General features: G+C 36.8%; 1 protein-coding gene across 1 annotated transcript in view; it reads right to left on the bottom strand.

Annotated features, from left to right (window-relative positions):
* The window catches only part of GYS2 (glycogen synthase 2), a 52798-nt gene that overhangs the window by 5746 nt on the left and 23540 nt on the right, over positions 1–23512 (bottom strand). Inside the window, exons 6-15 of the mRNA XM_077870812.1 lie at positions 23176–23293; positions 22878–22998; positions 20448–20554; positions 19467–19526; positions 18474–18552; positions 17579–17692; positions 7280–7406; positions 3425–3520; positions 2443–2606; positions 921–1001 (exon numbers count right to left, since the gene is read on the bottom strand). Of these exons, the coding sequence (XP_077726938.1) occupies positions 921–1001; positions 2443–2606; positions 3425–3520; positions 7280–7406; positions 17579–17692; positions 18474–18552; positions 19467–19526; positions 20448–20554; positions 22878–22998; positions 23176–23293 (1067 nt within the window). The remainder of the gene's footprint in view (positions 1–920; positions 1002–2442; positions 2607–3424; positions 3521–7279; positions 7407–17578; positions 17693–18473; positions 18553–19466; positions 19527–20447; positions 20555–22877; positions 22999–23175; positions 23294–23512) is intronic.

Below are 23512 nucleotides of genomic sequence, written 5' to 3'. Positions count from 1 at the left end.
AATGATATGGGTCTCACCTTTTTGCATCTAAACTTTTGCCTGGTGGGCAGCAGGGCAAAGAAGTGTGGCTTTTGGACTGCCATGTATGTAGACTGCTATGAGGACTAATCCCACTGAAAAGAAATGCCTGAGGCTGGCCTACTTCAAGCCATGCTTCCTATCTTATATCCTATGTGAATGTGATGACAAATAATCTATGCTCATCTCATGAATATAAATACCTAAGAGAACTTCAGAAGAAGAAGACTCCCTGGTGGGCACTGCTGACTGGTCCATAAATACTCTTCTAGTTCAATTCATCCCATGGTTCCTGAATTAACTCTATGTTACTCTTGCCAAGTAGTCACCCAATATTTCCTTGGATAGCAAATTCACCTGCTGTTAAAGCAAGCCAGTTCACTTTTCAATAACTCCAGAAAGAATGGGTGTCTAACACAGCGGTTTTAAGCACTAAGGCAGGGAGAGTTTCAGTGTGGAAGTACTTCTCTAATGACATGAATTAGCTGATGGCCTGCTCATCCTCTGCATAAGGCTAACTCTAACTTGAGGGCTTTGAATTCATCTGATTTGTCAATTCCTCTATTCTTTGCTTTATGGCAACATTATGAAAAAATAGTTTGCGTCCTTAACTACTTCTAAATTAAAAGGTATTGGCAGGACTTGTGATACATAAAAAATTAGTTTTCTTCCTTTCTTTTTTTTAAAGATTTTATTTATCAATTCATGAAAGACACACAGAGAGAAAGGCAGAGACATAGGCAGAGGGAGAAGTAGACTCCCTGTAGGGAGCCTGATGAGGAACTTGATCCCAAGACCTCAGGATCACGACCTGAGCCAAAGGCACACACTCAACCACTGAGCCACCCAGGTGCCCCAAAATTTAGCTTTCAAAAGAAATACACAATACATAAAATGCTTACCGTTGGTGGTGATGGAGCCTCCATATGGAATTCATCTGGAAAAGCTCTGCTTAGTGTCAGGTACCTGGCATGCTGATAATACTGTGATAGAAAACCCAATTCACAGGTTAAAAAATTATATAACTTAAGAACGAAGTTATTATATAAAATCTTCTTCTCCAAGTTATAAAACAATAGTTTTAAAATGACAGAACCTAGTAACCCTAAATTTAAGAATCAGAAAAAAAGTTTTACAGTTTTATTATTTTCCAGCGAATAAGGAAAGAAATGCTACAAAAAGTTGGAGGGAAAAGCCATACTGGCCTTACTGAAAACTCTGAATCGAGTGCTGAGGGGACTGAAAATATTGGCTTCATGCTACAGAGAAGCAGCATGACACAGGGCAGAGGTGGGGCCTGAAAAATCACACAAACTGTACCTAAGTCCTGTTTGAGACCTTAGATAAGAAACAAAATTTCTTTCTTTTTTAAGATTTTATTTATTTACTCATAAGAGACACAGAGAGAGGCGGAGATATAGGCAAAGGGAGAAGCAGGCTCTCTATAAGGAGAGCCTGATGCAGGACTTGATCCCAGGACCCCAGGATCACGACCTGAGCCAAAGGCAGATGCCCAACCACTGAGCCACCCAGGTGCCCAAGAAACAAAACTTCTGAAAGCCTTATCATTCTGCTTTCACTGTAAAACATAGACAGTACAATTAATCACCCAGGTTTTGAGGAGCAGTGGCATTAGTATGTGTAGAAACTCGGCAAAAGGCAGCATCTATCATGTGTCAGAGAGGGTTTAGTGGTATCTGAGCACATACGTGATGTCAAGACAAAATCAATTTATTTTTTTTTTAATTTTTTTTTAATTTATTTTTTATTAAATCATCCAGTGCTATAATATATGTCATCTGGGTATTTACAAACCTATGGCATAATTGAAAGGAGAGAAAAAAAAATAATTGAAAGGAGATATTTCCTGTACTTATCATTTGAAAAAGATTATTATTCCCGCTCCTATTGTACTTAAGGAATATAGTCACATTATCAGGTAGAGTCAAACAAAGTAGATATGTTTCTGTAGATGTTTTCCTCTTACTCATGAACCAATACATGAAATATGTCAAGTTAAATGCTGACAATAAAATAACTAGTAAGATTACAGTTAGATCCCGATAGATTTGCTGTTATAAACTCAAACTAATAAATATGTAGGTGTGGGGTTAGGATTTTGCAAGCTCATATTAAGTAAAAAAGTACATGAAAACATCACTTGAGATTTCAACAATTATGATACTGAATTGACTTTGCAGCTGATGACTAGAATCTATATTTTTATAGTCCAGTGGGATTTTCCTTTTCTTTTGCTTTATTTTTAAGTAGGCTCCACAGATCCCAAGGCAGGGTTTAAACTCACGACCCCAAGATCAACCTGAGCTGAGACCAACCATCAGATGCCCAACCATCTGAGCCACCCAGGTGCCCCAGTCTGGTGGGATTTTCAAAGTGGTTCTCTTGATCCCGAACTTAACTTACTCTGCCCAAATATCTCCAATCCAGAAGATCGGAGAGCCTCTCAGTTCGGTTTCTCTGAATAATTCTTTGGCGGCGTGACTGTTTGCAAAATCCATATAGAAACTGAGTCAGCTGATTGCAGGAATCATCCGGAGAGCGGAACCGCCTATCAACAATGTAAATACCTGAGCAGCACAAAAACCAAAGCCCAGGTCAACATAGGGTTAACCTTAGAATGTTTCTTCTCCCATTCCTTAGGTTCCATCATAGACCACCCACACAGGCATTACCCACTCCCTGACTCCCCTATTGCCTCTGTGTTATCTTTTCCCTTCCATGGCTGTCTTTCTTCTGTGATCTCCTTCTAATGTTTTACAACTGTCACCAACACAAAGCCAACACAATGAATCTTGTTGAAAAAAACTTGGCAGTAGAGGGATACCCTGGGTCAGTGATTTTCCCTGGGACTGCTCACTACCAGAATCTCTGGGGTGAAAGCTGGGAATCAATGATTTTCAGGATCCCCAGGCCCACCACACAGCCGCAGCTGAGAACCACAGCTCTAGACTGAGAGAAAAGAACCGTGACAAGGAGGCCATAGAAGACCAGGAAATCGGCATATATAGGCCTACAATCCATCCCATCTTGTTTTTCTTGCTGCTAGGCAACACGGACACAGAGAGGGTAGGGTTGTAGGCAAATTCTTCTGCAGTCTTAAACAATTTAAGTGAATTTTGCTACCTTGGCACAGGCCTTTAAAATAATGATGCTGACCAGCCTACGTACTCTAAGGTCACAGTTATTGGAACATCAATATATTTAATATTAATAGAATTTTTAGCTTTTCTATGAAATACATAATTAAATCTACTTTTAATAAAATAAGCAGTGCAAACATTACTTTAATCATCAGGATAGCTTTAGGGTTAGGCTCGGTAAAGACTCTGTGCTTTGTTTGGTTAGAGGTCACTTCTTGAGTTGGGCGAATGATGAAAAACCTCACCGTAAGCAGTAGGATCAGCCACATGCTCCTGCATGAAACAGCCAAAGCCGGAAAGGTTGGTTGTCACACTGGGGATACCCATCACAGTGCATTCAGCTGCCAGGGGAAAAGAGACAAAGACTTGGCTTTAGGCCAGCTCCTGTATCCTCTTATGCCAGCCTAGTACTAGCGATGTTTATTATGTACCAGGCACAGTATGAAGTCCTTTACATGTATTAACTCATTTAATCTCCTCAACAATCATGTGAAGTGTCATTATCCCCATCTTACAAATGAAGAAATTGAAGCACAGAGAGTTTAAATAATTTGCCCAATATCACAAAGCCAGGGAATGGTGTAGAATTGGAACTTAAAGCCTGGTGCCCAGCTCCAGGGCTCCTGTTTGATACTGCTACTCTATACCACCTCTTTCATTCCAGCTGGTTTTTCTCTGTGCTCCATTCTAAGCTGTGTCTCTAAGTATGTGACGAGTTTGTGGGTGTTGGACATGAGCAACTCCTCCCATCATATTAGTTTCCCTTGCCACAAATCCCTCCACTTCTCTAATTGTCCATTGTACTCATGCCCTCTTCAGTCTTCACTCACCCTCTAGTCAACACCTGTTTTAATAAAATATTTTTATAAAATAGTGGATACTTTTTTAAAAAAGAAGTATTACCTCTACAAGGATATCTGCATTTTTAACAAGGAATTTATATTTGATTATGGAATTAATCTTGGTTGGCTAACTCTGGAAAACAGTGTGAAGGTTCTTCAAAAAGTTAAAAATAGAGCTACCCTATGACCCAGAAATTGCACTGCTGGTTATTTACCCCAAAGATACAGATGTAGTGAAATGCTGGGACACCTGAGCCCCAATGTTCATAGCAGCAATGTCCACAATAGCCAAACTGAGGAAGGAGCCACGATATCCTTCAACAGATGAATGGATAAAGAAGATGTGGTGGAATATTAATCAGCTATTAGAAACAATGAATACCCACCATTTGCTTCGGCTTCGATGTGGATGGAACTGGAGGGTATTATGCTGAGTGAAGTAAGTCAATCGGAGAAGCACAATCATCATATGGTTTCACTCATACAGGGAATATAAGAAATAATGAAAGGGATTATAAGGGAAAGGAGGGGATATGAGTGGGAAAAATTAGAGAGGGAGACAAACCATGAGAGACTCAACTCTGGGAAATGAACAAAGAGTTGTGGAAGGAGAGGTGTGGGGAGGAGGGTAAGGGTAACTTAGTGACAGGCACTGAGGAGGGCACTTGATGGAACGAGCACTGGGTGTTATACTATATTTTGGAAAATCGAACTTCAGTAAAAACAAATGAAAAAAATCTTGGTTAGCTAATGGGGATGGGCCAAAAAAAAAAAAAAAAAAAAAAGATTTCCCCACTAATCAAGAAGTACTGCAATTTAGACAGTAGCTTTTTCTTCTGCTCTGCAAGTATATTGCCTGGTGGTCAATCTCTAGAGAGATGTGGTTTCCTAATTTTTGGAGAGGGTGGTGGAGGAGAAAATGGGACAGGGATTCTCGACCCATCTGAGAATCTAATGAAAACCTGAAGCTCTTCCCCAGAAAAATTATTATACATATATGTATAAAGAATCTTGCCTACAATTCCACGGAAGTTCATAGAACCTTATTTTTATCAAATACTCATTAACAGACATGTAATGAAATGCTAGATACCCATAATCTCTGCAAATGTTCATTGAATTTTAATGGAATAAGTACTTCTATTCATTGGATTTTGTAAAAAAAAAAAAAAGCAGACTTAAATGAATACTTTCTGGAGTATGTTAAACTTAGTATCAAATAAGTTATTCTTTAAAAAGTTAGAATTACCTAATATACCAATACCAAATTTATACCACCAGAGGTCTTGTTATTTCTGTAACTACAGGTTTGGTGAGGAGTGGCCAACTTCCTGTGGCTAATTCAAAACAGAGAATGACTCACTCTCAAACTTCTTTTTCCATCTACTTACCTTTTATAACACTTTTGCTGGTCTTTATCTTAAAACGCTAGATGTATCTCCTTATTCATTTTGGGCTAAGTCTATCTTTGTCCTATAAAAATGACGTTTGGTGGAAAATCTGCTGTAAATTATAGAACATTCTCTTTCCCCGACATAATTGATTCCCCACATCCCTCAGTCACTCAGGCTTTGGTTTTGTGCTTCTCTATTTTTGAAACTTCCTTGATAATGTTATGTTACTTACTAGAAATAATAGGAACAAAAGTCAATAACAAAATGCTAAGTTCATCAGTGAAATGGGTACATTTTATGTATCTTAAAAGAAAGATACTCTATTATAAACAATTTAAGATAATATGTAGGTATTTCATAAGGAAAAAGACACCATCTTTATAAGTATGATAACTGATACCCGTAACAATTTTTAGGACTACAAAAGAGATAGTTGGAAGAGTTAGTTCAACAGTTTTTCTTATGTCATGTTTTAAGAGGAGATAATCCTTTATCTATTTTCCCCAAAAGTTTTAGTATTTTTATAGCTGCTGGCAAATTATACTTGCTGGAACCTAGAATGATAGAATAGGACCTTTATGTCAAAGGATGCAGAGATTTCATGTTGCTCCCTATGTAAAGATCCTATTTCTATAGAATTTAAAATTCTATATTGAAATTCTGGGCTCAAAATACAAAGATTAGAAAAATTCGTCCTCTTCTTTAATTCAACCATGATCTCCCTAACGTTGACTGCTGCCACCCCTTAGCTGGGCAATGATGACATTGAAATCAGAAAGCAAAATTTATTAATTATGCATACAAATTTTTCCAAAACTTTTCTTTTAACATTATAAATGAAAGTATATTTATATTTATTTTTTTTAATTTATTTTTTATTGGTGTTCAATTTACTAACATACAGAATAACCCCCAGTGCCCGTCACCCATTCACTCCCACCCCCCCCCCCCGCCCTCTTCCCCTTCTACCACCCCTAGTTCGTTTCCCAGACTTAGCAGTCTTTACGTTCTGTCTCCCTTTCTGATATTTCCCACACATTTCTTCTCCCTTCCCTTCTATTCCGTTTCACTATTATTTATATTCCCCAAATGAATGAGAACATATAATGTTTGTCCTTCTCCGACTGACTTACTTCACTCAGCTGAAATTATATTTAAACAAAAAGGAAAATCTCTGACTACTAACATGAGTTGGAAAAGTCAGTATTGTATTCTTTCCATTGGCATTTCTTTGTATTATTTGTTTCCTTTTTCATTAGCCATTTCAGTACAAATACAAATTGATTGCTCTTGATACTAATGACAACAGTGCTATTAGGAGACAAAAAAGAAAAATAGGTAGTGCATTTGAGAATTGACCATTCAGGAGAAAAAAAAAAAGGCAGATGAAGAGGTGGACGATCTGAATGGAATGATATCACTGGTCATAATACCTACCACCAAACTGGCATATAAAAGCACCTCTTTCTTGAATGACAAGGGTGTGAGGAAGGCCTTTCATTGTATACCGTCTTATACTATTTGTTTCTTTAACTAACTGAATGTGCTGCCTATTAAAAATTAAATGCATCCATTAATTCAAAAGGAAACATTTCCAAAATAAGTTTGAAAGAACACTTTTGCAGGACATCATTTCTCATATTAAACCTGCTTGCACTCAATCTGTCCTTAATATTACTAGTTGGGCCTGGTAGAGATGACTCAATAACATGTAATGTTTACATGTTAAACATTCTTTTTCTTTGTAATACAATCATTTAACCTTAGCGGAAATTACGTATCAGCTTTGAATATTATATCCAGGTGCAAAAAATAATAGATTAATAAAATTTTAAATATTCCGCAATCTATATGTGCCACATACCTGGAGTATAACCCCACGGTTCATAGTATGATGGAAATACTCCAAGATGACAACCTCGGACAAACTCTTCATAATCCATGGGTAATAATGGGCTGGTGGAAGATAGAAATTCTGGGTGCAAAATCACCTAAAAAAGGAAAATTCTAATGAGAAAAAAAAAAAGAAAAGAAATCAAAGCCAAAAATCTCCTATAGTTCGGTATTTGATACTGTAGAATCCGTGTGTTTTAGATTCAGGGAGAGAAGAGAAAAAAGAAAAAGAAATAAGCTTGGGTGCTTTTTCCTCTCTTTCCATTCTGTGTAAGTATTCACTCTGTGAACTTTCTCTCATGTTCCAAGGCCTAGATCAGAGGAAAGGTAGTTAATATGCCCATTTTTGTTCTCAAGCTAAAATATATCCTTCAACCCAAATTGTTTTGACAATAAAGGTATTTTTTATAAAGATTTTATTCTTAGGTAATCTCTACATTCAACATGGGTCTCACACTTACCATCCTGATATCAAGGATCACATGCTCTACCAACTGAGCCAACTGGGCATCCCAATAGTAAGGGTTTTATTTTGCTTCCTAATGGCGGACTGCTGTCTTATTTCTCAATTTGCTCCTACCCGGAGCAGGAAAGAGGGGAGCTAGGTAAAGCCTGCCCTCCATTGCCTCTGACACAAGTTAGCCCAGGGAAATAGATCTAAGGGACAGAGATGTACTACGAATCTCATCTAGATTGGATCAGACTAGAAGTCTTCACCCTTCGCTTTTGAACCTGGAAGTAATCACCTCCTCTCTTACCATCCTCTCTCACCTGGAGGTAATTACCTCCTAACCTAGCTCCTTGCTTCTACTCTACCAAAGTCTCTACTCAATACAATTAGAGTGAACCTTTAAAAATGCCAGCCACTCCTCTGCTCAAGATCTTTCAGTGGGTTCCCATTTTATTCATAGTAAAAGCCAAAGGATTTTTTTACTATGACCTTTAAGCAGTGGTGTTCTGGTAAATGTTTAAGAATGGAAAGCCAAATTTAAGTATATATTGGTACGTAAATTTACAATACATTTTATTGATATAAAGAATGTGTACCATACAATTTCCAAATATTAAAAAATGTATACAAAAAAACCTACACAAAAAAACTTGCACACAGACATTTGCATCAGCTTTATTCATAATTGATAAAACTCGGAAGCAATCAAGATAACCTCTAACAGGTGAGTAAATAAATAAACTGTCCAGACAATGGAATATTATTCAATTCTATAAAGAAATGAGCTATCAGGCCATGAAAAGACATGGAAAAAAATTAAATGGACATTGCCAAGTGAAAAAGGCCAATCTGAAAGGCCACATATTGTATGATTCCAACTATATGGTATTCTGGAAAAGGCAGAACTATGGAGACATTAAAAAGATCAGTGTTCAGATAGAGGCAGGGATGAAGAAGTAGAGCATGGAAGAATTTTAAGGGAGTGAAACTATTCTGTATGATTTTGTAATGATGGATCCATATCATTACACATTTATCAAAGTCAAAGAAGGTAAAACACCAAGAGTATAACTTAATGTAACTATGAATCCTGGTGGATAATAATGTGTCAATGTAGGTTCATGAACTGTAACAAATATACATTGTGGTGTGATATATGGATAGTGGAAGAGGCTGTATATGTGTGACAGTGGGGATTTGTGGGAACTCTCTGTACTTTCTGCTCAACTTTGTTGTGAACCTAAAACTTCTCTAAAGAAGAGAGTCTATTAAAATATATGTAATGTACTCCTTATTATAAATTCTTGATAGTTAACTGTTTCCAAATGCTTTTGTTGACTTTTGCTAGATAAAATCTTGTATTCAGAACCAACTTCTGGTTTCACCCGAGGACAGAATGTAATTATGATGTGAGGGTTGACCCATTCAGAGATATACGTCAGAACTTCATCAGTGACATGAGTGGCTTCTTTCCTGAGTCGGATATTAGCTTTTGAATCCTGGAAAAATATTTCGTCAAATTTTCATGCCACTCACAATTTTGTGTATTGATTCTAGACACAATCCTTTGAAGGTTAAATTTGCATTGTTAATATTTCTCTGTTGCCTTCTTAAGTCTAGACAATTGATAAAAATATAATTGCCTACTTTCACTCTCTAGATACTCCCACTATGGCTACTTTCAAGCTACCAATGTGATGTCACTGAACTGGAAATGAGAAAGGCAGTAGCACACCATTATAGAATACTTCCACCATGTGGGTAAAATAACTTCAAATGCATGGATAATTGTAAAATGTAGTAAACGATGAGGATGTGATGAGTTTTGAGCATTACTTTTCATTTTAATATGATTGATTCATATTTTTAAGTAGGTATAATTTTTTTAAAATAGCTACTTTAAAAACTGGTTCACAAATTTCTGAAAATGTAGTGATTGGCTCTCGTGTGCTGGTATGAACCTGTACTGAGACTCCACTCCCTGTAATGTTATGCAAAGGTAGAGATGAGAATGAAAGAGAAAGAATGGTTATGTTGGAAGGCTGTGACTAGAACAGCTACTTAACTGGTCACCTGGAGGAAAAAAATTCTGCTTTTCTCCTATTTATCAAAGTTTTTCTTGAACCATTATTAGGTAATTTGTCAGCCTCCCCCCATAGTTAAGTAGTTATTAAAAATAAAATCTGATTTAGAAGCATTGGGATTATATATACATGTATATGATATATATAATATATATACTATATATAACATATAGTACTTATATTGTATACATATACCTCATATACCTCATATACATCATATACATGCATAATGTATGATATATATTATATATTTATATTATATATATTATGTGTACCACATATAATATACACATATAAATATATCTTATTTATATTGTATATATACATAATATACATACACACATACATAATATATAATATAATCAAAGAATAAGTGTCTATTTTTCTAAAGAGATTGCTTTGTGCTTTTGTTGTTATTGTTTTAGGATTTTATTTATTTATTTGAGAGAGAGGGAGAGAGAACATAGAGGGAGAGGGAGAAGCAGACTCCCCACTAAGGAGGTAGCATGATGTAGGGCTCTATCCCAGGACTCTGGGATCATGACCTGAGCCAAAGGGAGATGCTTAACCAACTAAGCCACCCAGGCATCCCCAAAGAGATTACTTTGAAGAAAAGCCCTAATTTGGATATATAACAACAATGATAACAGTTGGATGATACTTTAATATATTAAAAATAACTTTCTCACATATTACTTCATTTAATTCTAGCAACATTGTAACATTCTCATTTCTCTAATTTTAGAAATAAATTATAAACATTATAAATAAGTTGAATCTCAGGAGATCCACAAATGGGAGCTAGGTTAAACTTAAGAAATAAAATGATAAAATATCCAAAACTAGTACCTAAAAATGATAGTTCATTCAAACACAAGATTCATAGATCTTGGATACTAGCCCTTTATCTGATACGTCATTTGCAAATCTCTTCTCCCATTCTGTAGGTTGTCTTTGAGTCTTGTTGACTGTATCCTTTGCTGTGCAAAAGCTTCTTATCTTGATGAAGTCCCAATAGTTCATTTTTGCTTTTGTTTCTTTTGCCTTCGTGGATGTATCTTGCAAGAAGTTACTGTGGCCGAGTTCAAAAAGGGTGTTGCCTGTGTTCTCCTCTAAGATTTTGATGGAATCTTGTCTCACATTTAGATCTTTCATCCATTTTGAGTTTATCTTTGTGGATGGTGAAAGAGAGTGGTCTAGTTTCATTCTTCTGCATGTGGATGTCCAATTTTCCCAGCACCATTTATTGAAGAGACTGTCTTTCTTCCAATGGATAGTCTTTCCTCCTTTATCGAATATTAGTTGACCATAAAGTTGAGGGTCCACTTCTGGGTTCTCTATTCTGTTCCACTGATCTATGTGTCTGTTTTTGTGCCAGTACCACACTGTCTTGATGACCGCAGCTTTGTAGTACAACCTGAAATCTGGCATTGTGATGCCCCCAGCTATGGTTTTCTTTTTTAAAATTCCCCTGGCTATTCGGGGTCTTTTCTGACTCCACACAAATCTTAAGATTATTTGTTCCAACTCTCTGAAGAAAGTCCATGGTATTTTGATAGGGATTGCATTAAACGTGTAAATTGCCCTGGGCATTGACATTTTCACAATATTAATTCTTCCAATCCATGAGCATGGAATATATTTAAATCTCTTTGTGTCTTTCTCAATTTCTTTCAGAAGTGTTCTATAGTTTTTAGGGTATAGATCCTTTACCTCTTTGGTGAGGTTTATTCCTAGGTATCTTATGCTTTTGGGTGCAATTGTAAATGGGATTGACTCCTTAATTTCTCTTCAGTGTCATTGTTAGTGTATAGAAATGCCACTGACTTCTGGGCATTGATTTTGTATCCTGCCGGTGGGTGGGGGTGACTGGGTGACGGGCACTGAGGGGGGCACTTGATGGGATGAGCACTGGGTATTATTCTATATGTTGGCAAATTGAACACCAATAAAAAATAAATTTTAAAAAAACAAACACAAGATTCACAAATTACAAAGTTAAAATAGATCAAATAGTTTCCTCCATAAAATATGATTTGAGTTCCTATCATGGGCAAAGTACTGCATGAGGAAAAGAGACAAAGACACAGATACTGTGTTAGGCAATCATCAAATCCACAGCCCATAGTACTGGCAAGTATCAGCAAACAGGGATTCAAAACTCATTGTGCCTACTTTGGCATTTCCAAGCCTGGGAAAATTTGTACTCTCCAAAGCCCATTTTTGGAACATGAAAATACCATGGCTCATTCGTTTTTGTTTCCAGCCAAGCAGAATGACAGCATAACTAAAATACGAAAGCAGCTGCTCTGGGCCCTGGACAGCGATTACAGAGGCCTAGGGCGGAGGAGATGTTAGAGGTCATCCCAAGGCTATGGGGAGGATTAAATGAGATCCTGTGTGCCAGAGCCCCCAACAGAGCACCTGGCTCACAGCAGGCCCCAGATCAGTAGGGAAAAAACAAATAAAAGCCAAAATGTAGTCTAATTACATTTATCCTGTGAGGCTATTAAGATCCCAGGAAGTTAATTTACTTTCACAGAGTGCTGGCACAGGATCAGGACCTGGAATCTGCACTGTAGGTTTTTCTCACTATGCACACTGCTGAGGCAGAATTGATGGTAAATTCAAGCTCAAAATTATTTGCAATGTTTCCTGAATCAAATAAATAGAGAATTTGTCAATCCACTCTGAGATTCATATAAAGAACTTGTCAATCCACTCTGAGAGAATGACTCCATAGAGTTCTGTAAATATGCAACGTAAATATGTAAATTTTATTTAGGAGAGAGAGATCACACAAGTGGGAGGAAGGGAAAGGGGGAAAGGGTGAAGCAGACTCCCTGCTGAGCAGAGAGCCCAATGCAGGGCTCCATCCCAGAACCCCAGGATCATGACCTGAGCTGAAAGCAGTCGGATAACTGACTGAGCTACCCAGGTGCCCCCGCAGGAGCTATTCTTTTATTTTTTGTGTGTTTGTGATAATAACCAATGAAAATCTCAAAATATTCATGAGTTTGTCCATATAAACATGATTTGTATGAGACAAACTTCCTTCTCCATTCACTCTACAGAAGCCATGTGCTTTTTTTTTTTAGACTTTTTTTTTTAATTTTTATTTATTTATGATAGTCATACAGAGAAAGAGAGAGAGAGAGAGAGAGAGGCAGAGACATAGGCAGAGGGAGAAGCAGGCTCCATGCACCAGGAGCCCGACGTGGGACTCGATCCAGGATCTCCAGGATCGCACCCTGGGCCAAAGGCAGGCGCTAAACCGCTGCGCCACCCAGGGATCCCAAGCCATGTGCTTTTATATCTCTGTGCCTTTTTATCCACTTCTCCTGCCTACTCTCTCTACATGATGAACTGTTATCTTAATGATAAACCCCCACTTGTCAGTCAAGATCTAGCTAATGTGTCATCCCTTTTATAAAATATTATCACGTCTCTAGGCAGACATAAATCCTTCATTTTCTACTTCCATCAAACTCTGTTTACACCTCTCTTCTAAAAGTTATAGAGTACCCATTGTATGTGCCGGGCTAAGTACAAATAAAAGGTAACATATATTATGTGCCACATACCATGTCCCCATGGTCTACACTAACTGCAGCATCTATTATTTATTTAAGCCTCATCACAATGCTGGGAGTGGGGGCCTATTTTACCACCATTTTACAGATGAGAAGGCTGAGGTACATTAAGTCAATTTGCAAATTGATTAAGTGTCAGAGATCAAAAGCCAGACAAAGAATCTTGATTGACAGCCTCAACTGCCTCCCCTCTGGAGCAGCTACAGCAGCTGCCCTAGCCTATGGACCTGGCAGAGATGGATACTGTGCTAACTCATCTCTGCATAACCAATGACTCTTTTAATGGGCAACTGTTGTTTGGAAAATCTCTACTCCTACTAATAGGAATCCCTATTAAAATTATTGCATTCAGTTGTTCATAGAATAAGGTACCCATCTGCCTATCAACCTGAAACTGGTAGGTGAATGAAACACATGAAAGTAAAACATAAAGGAAAAGTTCAGGTACAAGGAAATGATAAATGTGGTAATGTTAATATATTCAAAGTAAGTCAACAGTAAACCACAACACATGCACACACACACGGATATCTTTTGTATTAAGAAAGGAAGTACTGGAAAATAATTCTGAATCTGTGTTAGCTGTAGATTGTACTGTTGAAATTTTTTTTTTTTTTTTTTTTTTTGGTGGGCACAGGGGTACATGTGTCTCTGTGTGTGTGTGTGTGTGTTTGTGTGTTTCCTTCCCCTAACTGACCAGTCACATTAGTAGTCTGCTTTTTCTCTTTATGAGTCACTACACAGTGCTGCTACGTGTGTATATTTTTCATTTATTTGTTAATTTTTATTAATTCTAGTTTTTGTTAATGATATTTGACTTTCCTTTTGGAAAATAAAGGTTGAGAGGTGTTTAGAACTGGGTTGCAGTCTGTGGGCCTTTCCTCCTCATCTTTCCTCGCCTCTTTCCAAGGTGTTTGACTACTTCTCCCTGCCTGCTTTTGTTTTCAATCTCTATCCTTCACAGGCATTTTCGCTGATTAAGTGTTTTCACATCTAATCCTGTCTTGGTGTCTGCTTCTCAGAGGATGAAAACTGAGAAAATTTATTTTTTTAAAAAATATTGTATTTATTCATGAAAGACACAGAGAGAGAGAGAGGCAGAGAGGCAGAGACACAAGCAGAGGGAGAAGCAGGCTCCATGCGGAGAGCCCGACGCAGGACCCGATCCCAGGTCTCCAGGATCATGCCCTGGGTCGAAGGCGGCACTAAACCGCTGAGCCACCGGGGCTGCCCCAAAACTGAGAAAATTTGTATGAAACACATTCACTGCCTCAAAAACTCACAGTCTCACTGGAGGGATAGACATACATATTTTAAAAATGCAAATAATCTGGAGCGATGATTCCTATATTTGCAGTAGATATAAAGCATCTTGAGAATGCAGATAAGAAAGCAATTGTTCTGCTTGGAGTAGATGGATGCATGTTATGGACCAACACAAGGAGGAGATGACTTCTAGGTCAGATCCCAAAGGAGCTGTTAGAATGGCTGAGATAAGGCACTTCAGAAAGGGAGAGTAACACCAGCAAAGACACAGAGGGATGAAGTATTTAACATACTTAGGAAATAATGTACTTGTCCATTCCTGAGAAATTGCTTCACTGTTACCATACTTTAAAACACAAACAAACAAAAAACACATAGATCAGCAAAGCATACTTTGTTTAGAGCTCCCAATTTCAAGGGACCTTCCAGGCTCAATCTTCCCAAGAGCAAAGAAAGCATGAACCACAGGTATGGCTCCATGCCCCCTGTTCCATCTATATTTATTGTACAGATTACATGCCAGACACCAGACAGGTCCTCAGGGAAGAGCTGCAGATTTAAATGCAAGTGTGACATGCAAAGTTCTGTAAAACAAAAAGCTACAAGAAAATAATAGGCTTTCTTTCCACCACTATTTCTGTTCCAAGAGAAAAAAAAAATGGAGAAGGACTGGTCTAAACTACGTGAGAATGAGGTCAAGTTAGTGCTGATACACAGACGTGAGGTAAGTGTCTGCAGATCCAATCATGCTGAAAAATGTAAGGATGGAGCACTCTTGGGAGATACATCTCTGGATTTCCAAGGAAAAATTTGTAGCCTATTGCCTATCATTGGATGTGTGCTAGGGGTAAAAATTTTGGAAATGCAGAAATGCAAATGAGTAAATAAAAGTCACCCATAATTCTATGACACAGGGAAATATACACACATATGTGTGTGTCTGTGTACACATGCATGCGTGTGTGGAGAATATATTTTAAATGGATGGGATAGCATTGCATGGGACATCTTGTACACAGCTTGTATCATTTAATTCTGAACTATGAGCTGCTACTATCTACTACCATGAAAATTTCTCCTGCCTTGATTTCTGAGATATTTTTCTCTTCTAATTCTTGCTCTTTTTTTTCTCGACTTTTCCTCCTCTAATCTCCTCTTCAATCTTGAGGTTTTCTTGGGTCAACACTTTTCTCTGCTCATTCAGCCTGGTCTTCCAGCATGGCAGGTATCCCCTGTTGCCCCTGCACTGATATAGCTCCCTTCATGATTGCCCTATGTTTTCTTTTTTTTTTTTTTAAATATTTTATTTATTTATTCATGAGAGACAGAGAGAGGCAGAGACACAGGCAGAGGGAGAAGCAGGCTCCATGCCCGACGTGGGACTCAATCCTGGGACTCCAAGATCATGCCCTGGGCTGAAGGCAGGAGCTAAACCGCTGAGCCACCCAGGGATCCCTGCCCTATATTTTCTAAGTACCTATGAAACATCTCAACTTGAGTAGCTCACACATAACTCAAACTCAATCTACAAACACTAAAGTCAATTCATGATGCAGTCCTCAAGCCAACTTCTGATAAAATCATTCCTTAGTTTTTAGAAAGTGTTGACTAAATACAGAAGCCAGGAGGCTATGATCCTTGCCTTCTCCCTCTTTTTCCCCTCCCAATGAGCATTGGTCACTAAGTTTGATCTTTTCTATATGTAACCACCTCTCCCATTATTCCATCCTCTCCAACACTTCTGACATGGCCTTTGTAAGGGTCCCTTATCATCTCTCACCTTCCTGTAACAGGAGGTCCATAACTTGTCTCCCTCTACCACATGCATTCACAGCTATATCAAGGAGTGAATGAAAGGTGAGGGATGAATTTACAAGTAGACTATTGTTCCAAGAAATTTTGCAGAGAAGAATAGAAAATACCAAAACATTTTTAAAAATCAAGAGAAGACCAGGTTAAGGCAAAGTTTGTTTGCTTTTTAATGCGAGAAAATTTAAGAAATATTTGTAGACAGCAAGGGAAGGAGCTAGTAAACCTGCTGTATAAGGGAGGGTTAAAAAGGTAAGTTTCCCAAGAATGTCAGAGGGAATGAGATCCCAGAGCAATCCTCAGAACCTAAGTGAAAAGAAGTAAGAATAGGCCAAAATCTTTATTTGAGGGTCACTGAAGGTTTATAACTCATTGAATTCTCAGGTCAACTGCTAAAGGTGAAAGAAAGAAGAAAAAGTGGGACCTTTGAAAAGATTGGTAAACTCTTATGACAATGTGATCTGGAATACTGGTGAATGGAATGGAGTAGAGATAAGCAACTGTCTGTTCACATGTCCCTTTTATGTCCCACACCTAGCACTGTGCCTGGAACCCAGTACACCCTCAGGACACATCACAGAGGCTAAGCTCCACAGTGGCAGAAACCAGGTCTTATTCACACAATTCACACTGTGCTTAATCATTTACAAACTCAAGCATCAAAACAGTGAATTGGCCTGTAGAAAATTCCATAAAAATATCATTAGCCACATTCTCTGAAACTGGAGGCTTCTCATAGTATTCCCTTAAAGTTGAACTTTATCAGGAAAAAAGAAGAAAATTCATATTCATCTCAGAGATTCACTAATTAAAGTAATTCTTAGAATATATTCATATCATTAAAAATTAGGCAATTTCCCTATTTTTACCGGCAATATTGTACAATGTTGAGAATGATACTAAAACAATCATTATACTTTAATTACCCAAGACAGGAAACAGAATTATTTTTTTTTTGGAAATATCATTTGATAGGTGTCAAAACAAACCTAGGAAGCTTCTAATAAGCTCTGAAGAAGTATATTCTATATCCTTCTGAAGTGCCCTCTGTAAACAATTAGTTCTACCTTGACTCTGTCTGAGCGGCTGTTGAAAAGTCCAATCCGTCTAATGGTGCTGAGGATGGGATCAGTGGAGTCATCAATCATGTTGTGAGTGGTCACTGGAGGCAAAGACTGTCGCTGAAGTCATAGAGGAAAGAAAATGTCAATGGTGAAAAGAATTAATAAGTGTGACTAATGTCAACAGTAGGTCATTGGCAACATGTCAACCAGTCTTTATGCCTTCCATCCTGTGGGATGACACTAATGATGATGACTAAGTTTTGCGTGGGTTCCAGAGAAGGATAATAGGTTGAAGAACTTTCTTCAGATATTGTGAACACATGATACTTTTGTTTCTCACCTGCAGCCACTATAAGAAAGGCCTACACTTCTTGACTACTTTTAGGACTTGTTTGGAATGAATGTGTCCTGAAATCTTAAGATGAACTCCTCTCCTGGATCCTTCTAGCAAGGCTGTCCTCTGACGGCACCTGCTGCCTCACTGTTATGACAAGATGTCGGCACATGCCTATCTTGCATTTTTGCAATGTCCGCTCAACCGAGAGATACTCACCTTTTCTCTATCATGACTCAAAATGCCATGCTTTTTGAAAATTTTAGGGACAATTTTGTTGCCCTTGCAATATACACAGTTTTTCAAAAATATATATTGGTTTCTTTCTAAAAATAGAAATTTTTTAAGTGGATACAAGATAAGTTCCATGACATTTTTTAAAGAAGCCCTGAGAAGCACTCATAAAAGAAAATAAAGCAAAGTTATCATTTAGGTGAATGCATAAGAATGACTTCTCTAGTTCTCAGGTTTATACATTTTCCAAGCTGGCTCATTCCAGTAAATTAAAATATTGATCTAAATAGATTTGAACAACCTTGGGAAGGGATGGGCACTCTTTGTTACCTGAGTTGAAAAGATGGCTCTTTTCATAATTGTTACATCATCTCGATCCAGAATATTGTTCATGTCAGGAATTTCTCCTCTGTGGGGAAAACAATGTTCATCATAAAATAAAAATAACTGGCACTAATTTAATGCCACGTATGTGTCAGACAGCGTTCTGAACACTTTAAAAATAATTATAAAGCAAACATGATTTCCTGATGAAGCTCATAGACAAATTCCTAAAACATGAAGAAGTTTGATAAAAAAGCAATTTCAATAGCATCAATGAAAATTAAAATTCATTTTTAAAGTATTAGCGTTAACCATCAGAAGGAGAATCTCACTATATTTTGCCTACCCTTGAGTACTATGTTCTAAAGTGGACATAACTATCTTTCTTTATGTGACATAAAGATCTTTAAGTGACATAACTGGTAAAAGGAAATGATGCATGCCTGCCATCGTCAGTCAGGACAACAGAGCTTTCTCTTCATATTATAACATAATCTATATATTTTATATATAATCATTATTTTGTAATACATTTTAGATTTGATTAGATTTTATACATCTATATTTCATTTATTTTATTACATATTTAAATGTTTATTATTCATTAAGTAAATATAGGTTAACATTATTTAATGTTACTAAATATTTTAATTTAATATATAAGTAAGTGTATTTAATATATAAAGTCAACATATATTTTGACTTAAAAAACTCATGAAATCTTCCTCAGTTTCGCATTAATATATTAACCCTTAATGAGAGTTCCATTGAATTAGAACCTATTTGCACATGTGAATATGTTCTCATTTGTACAACCTATCTTAAGAATTTGTCAGATGAAGGATAAAACAAGATCTGTTCACGTGATATAATACATATTCAAAGGCTACTCATTCCTTTACATCTGGATTAAAAGAAATACATTATAGCATTTAAGTTGTTAAATTTGAATAGGGGAATCCTATAATATTTGAAGTGTTAAGTACTCTCAGCACCTACCTTAACAATGCATCATAGAGTTTCTTTCCAAATTTTTCCTTTACAGAATGTGCAATGTCCCTGTATGAATTGAAAGATTTTTAATTTAAATAGGGTCCCAATTCAAAATCTTTGTTTGCCGTGGCCATGCTGATGTTTTGTCGTTATATTCTTTGAAATTACAGACCTCTTTTGTAGAACCTCCTCTACTGTGTTTCCTAGTTGCCAGTTTAGCTTGAGTTAAAATCTCCAGAGCTGAGGCACCAGAACACCCTGAGCAGCCCACAGAGCTTGACATTTTTTGACTTGATGAAATTAGGGCAAGTGTGGACAGCAGGGCGGGGGAGTGGATGGAAGTATAGGTGTAACAAGATGGGTAATTCATTGATAATTGTAGAATCTGGGCTATGGGCATGTAGGGAGTCATTATACAAATCTCCTTATTGTGGAATTCACATTAAAACATTTTAATGTGAATTTCACATTAAAATTTTCACATTAAAAATTTTTTTCACAATAAAATTTTTAAAAATTCAACCCATCGTTAAAGATTGCTGCAGAGGCTTTATCCGTCCATGGTGGCTCATTCCAAAGTTTTTATAGTAACACAGTTTGATAGGCACTACATAATCTAACATAGTAGCCTATAAGAAGAGAAACAAGTATCATTTGCGCTATAATAATCTTTACTTATTTTTTTTTTACTTATTCGTTTGTGAAAGAGAGAGAGAGAGCAGGAACGGGGAGTAGATCAGAGGGAGAGGGAGAAGCAGACCATCTGCTAAGCAGGATGTCAATCCCAGAACCCCAGGATCATGAGCTGAGCTGAAGGCAGACACTTAAGTGTCTTGTGCTATAATCATTGTAAGGCTGTCCAGCACTCCTTGTGCTATAATCATCATAAGGAATAAAACAGTTCAAGGAGATATATCAGAAATTATGCATGTCAAAAAAATCTCTTTACACTTATTGCTTGAGAACATTCACAAAACATGAGATTACCATAGCTGTTTCCGCACTGCCTGGCCTTTCAGTGTTTCCACGTTGAAATTATTTGTCTTGGCAGGCATAATGAAAAATACCACTACCGTGACGTCACTTTTATGCATCTAATGAGGAATTAGGAAACATAACAAGTCAACTACCAAAGATAAAAGAAAACGTCAACAGATAGACTTTAAACTTTAAAAAGTATATAGTGTTTTAAATCATCTTTAAATAAAAGGAATACTTATTTATGATTTAGAGACATTAAACCCACTTTCCTGAAGCTTACTCAGAAATTTAAATCTGGCTTTCAGTCGAGAACTGCTGGTTAACAATTTGAAAATTCAGACATAAAATATTTTCATTAAGCAGCTAAAATATATAACAATGGCTAGTGATATCATAGTGCTTTTCTGTGGTTAAAAAAGTCACATCAATCTGAGCTGTCTTTAAAATTTCATATTGGAAAATTAATGGGAGTTTGGCTTTATTTCATTCTATTTTTTCTAGTTTTTATTCACTTTGATTTGCACAAAAAGAGTATTTAAACTTTCCTGTTACATGTCTTATCATAATGCTACATTTTGGTTTTTTAGTCTTAAAGTCCAGGAACAAGCAAAGGAAAATGTGCTCAGCACTTCTGGTGTGGCAGGCACTGTGCTGGATGCTTTAAATGCATAACTTAACCCCATCCTCACAATAACTGTGCACAATAGATGGCTCTCTTTTCATCTTACTAACTGAAAGAGAGGCATGAGGGTATCAATTGTCTAAGTTCCTACAACAGATTATTGGTAAAGTTGGGATTAAAACTGGTGTTTTTTGATTCTATACTCTGTTTGCTTTCCCCCTTCCCTAGTATGTCTCAGAAGGAAATGATATATCCAGTCGTGAGAATGGAAGCATAAACTTACTTAAAACCGTGAACATATGAATGAACATATGAATGTTCATATGAATGTAGTCTGGAAATGACTATCTCCAAAGTGTGGGCACCACATACTCTGTGGCCCCTTCAAGAGTCTATTAATTACGTTCTATTTTTAAAAATCTATGGAAGTCATAGAATAGGAAACTCTTCAAGAGAAGTCAATGTGCTATGAAAGAATAAATGTACTATATGAAAGAGAATACTTTCTCCAAGTATAGTAATTATCTTTGATGTCTAGAATAGCCATTGGCTTTTTTTCATATTTAAAAATAAAGTGACTATTTAATAAATGTATAGATAAATTGATTAATCATGTCCCTAAACATGATATATGTTTGACATAACTTTGAGTCCATCTATAAAGCTTGTTGAATAGATACATACCAGGAAATAATGGAATAAGATTATTGTAGCCTATTCTAGAATAATCTATGTGGTCTTCAGTCCTATTTTAGAGTTTGATTTTTATTAATGTATTATTTCCTTAGTAAGTGGTATCAGTGAATCTTTTAGTATACTTGGTGCGATATCTGCTCTAAGGCAAAAATAAATTTATGTCCAAGGAAAAATATTAACTGGAGAAGAGTATGAGCTCAGGAAAGTTTAAATTGTCTTGGTATCTCAGTAAGATTGAAATTCTACACTGGTCTCCCGTAGCTTATTGTTATTTATTCTATATCTACATGATAGGATTAGAATATAAGTCAATAATTTTAATCACTAGCTATTACATGGTACCATTTTGTATAGTTGCTTCTATTGGCACAGGTTTTACTGCTGGCTTAATTGGGAAGCTATATTAAGTCCCACCTTCCTGAGCAAAAACTGAATCTGCATGAAAGTAGGAACCTCCTTTCCCCTCCTTGTTTCCATGTGGTGGGATATCTCCTGGTCTCATAGTTGAAGGCTCTTAATCTTAGGGAGGGGGTATGGCTGATGAGTAGGGAGAGGAATAGTTTGTGTATGACTGCCCTGATGTACGGAGAGAAATTGTTTGGTTGCCAGCTAGATGGCACAGGTTCCTCTGAAGGCCTTCTTTGGTTGAAGGAGGACAGCAATATGGTGAGATAGCTAGGTCTAATAGTAAGGTCCAATATCCAGAAGCCTATTGGTGCCATATACCAAGCCACATCTTCCATTAAAGTCTTTATCAGTTTTAAAGACATCAAATTTTGTTCTCCATTTGCTTGACTTTTTCATATTTATCTTTCAACTGGTTAACTCTTGGGACAGGGGAAGGAATGTTGTAATGTCATATTAAAATATATCACAATAATCTTGTGGTTCTCTTTTTAAAATACCTGATAACATAGGCAGATAAACAAATGAACAACGTGGTGATCCCAACCTGTAAATTGAAAGACTAGAGCCATTTTTAAAATAAGGTTGACATTGTAAGTGTTCACAACCACATATCTCTTGGAAAGTTCTTAAGAAGCCAGAAAGTTCTTTACTTCCCACAAAAGAAAGTCCTCCTATAAAAGTATCATGTGGCATTACTAGAGCATTCTTACCCTCAGCAGAAAATTAAGCCTGGATAATGCTTCTAGGAAGATGTCAGCACCTTTGTTTGAAAACTCATATCTCCCAGCAATGAAAAGGAACAAAGTCTTTTCAAGATCAAAGTCCAGATGACTAAAACAAAACAGTTTCAAATGAAATAAGGCAACAGCAACAAAATGTACAAATGAATTCTGTTAAAGTTCAAAGAGAGCTGGGAAAGACAAACATTTACTATAACAGTCTTGTTTTCTCTATGCCATAGGTCCCCAAAACACACACTATTTCTTTTTTAAATAAAGAAAAGCATACCCGTAGAAATGACCTCGAACAAAATCTTGGATCCTGGCCTTGTACATGGCATGTAGATTTTGAAACTCATGTACTGCCGAAAATTTCTTAACACTCAAGCCATTTGGAGTAACTACATCTGGAAAAGCAAAAATAATATCATGGCAAAAATCTTTTGAGAGAGGGTATCATTGTAGAAAAATAGTTTGTTTAGATACATAAAATTAGATGTCTCTTAACACTTCTAGTTTCTATCATAGAACCAAAAATTCATAAAACAGCACAATAAATTATTGAAATAGGAAATTAGGAGTGAGTGACCAAAATAACATTAACTAGCACAATGAAACATCTAATT

The sequence above is a fragment of the Canis aureus genome, chromosome 25, assembly GCF_053574225.1.
Source record: "Canis aureus isolate CA01 chromosome 25, VMU_Caureus_v.1.0, whole genome shotgun sequence".
Lineage (NCBI taxonomy): Eukaryota > Metazoa > Chordata > Mammalia > Carnivora > Canidae > Canis > Canis aureus.
Note: the sequence above shows the minus strand (reverse complement) of the source record. Positions and strands in the feature narration are given on the sequence as shown.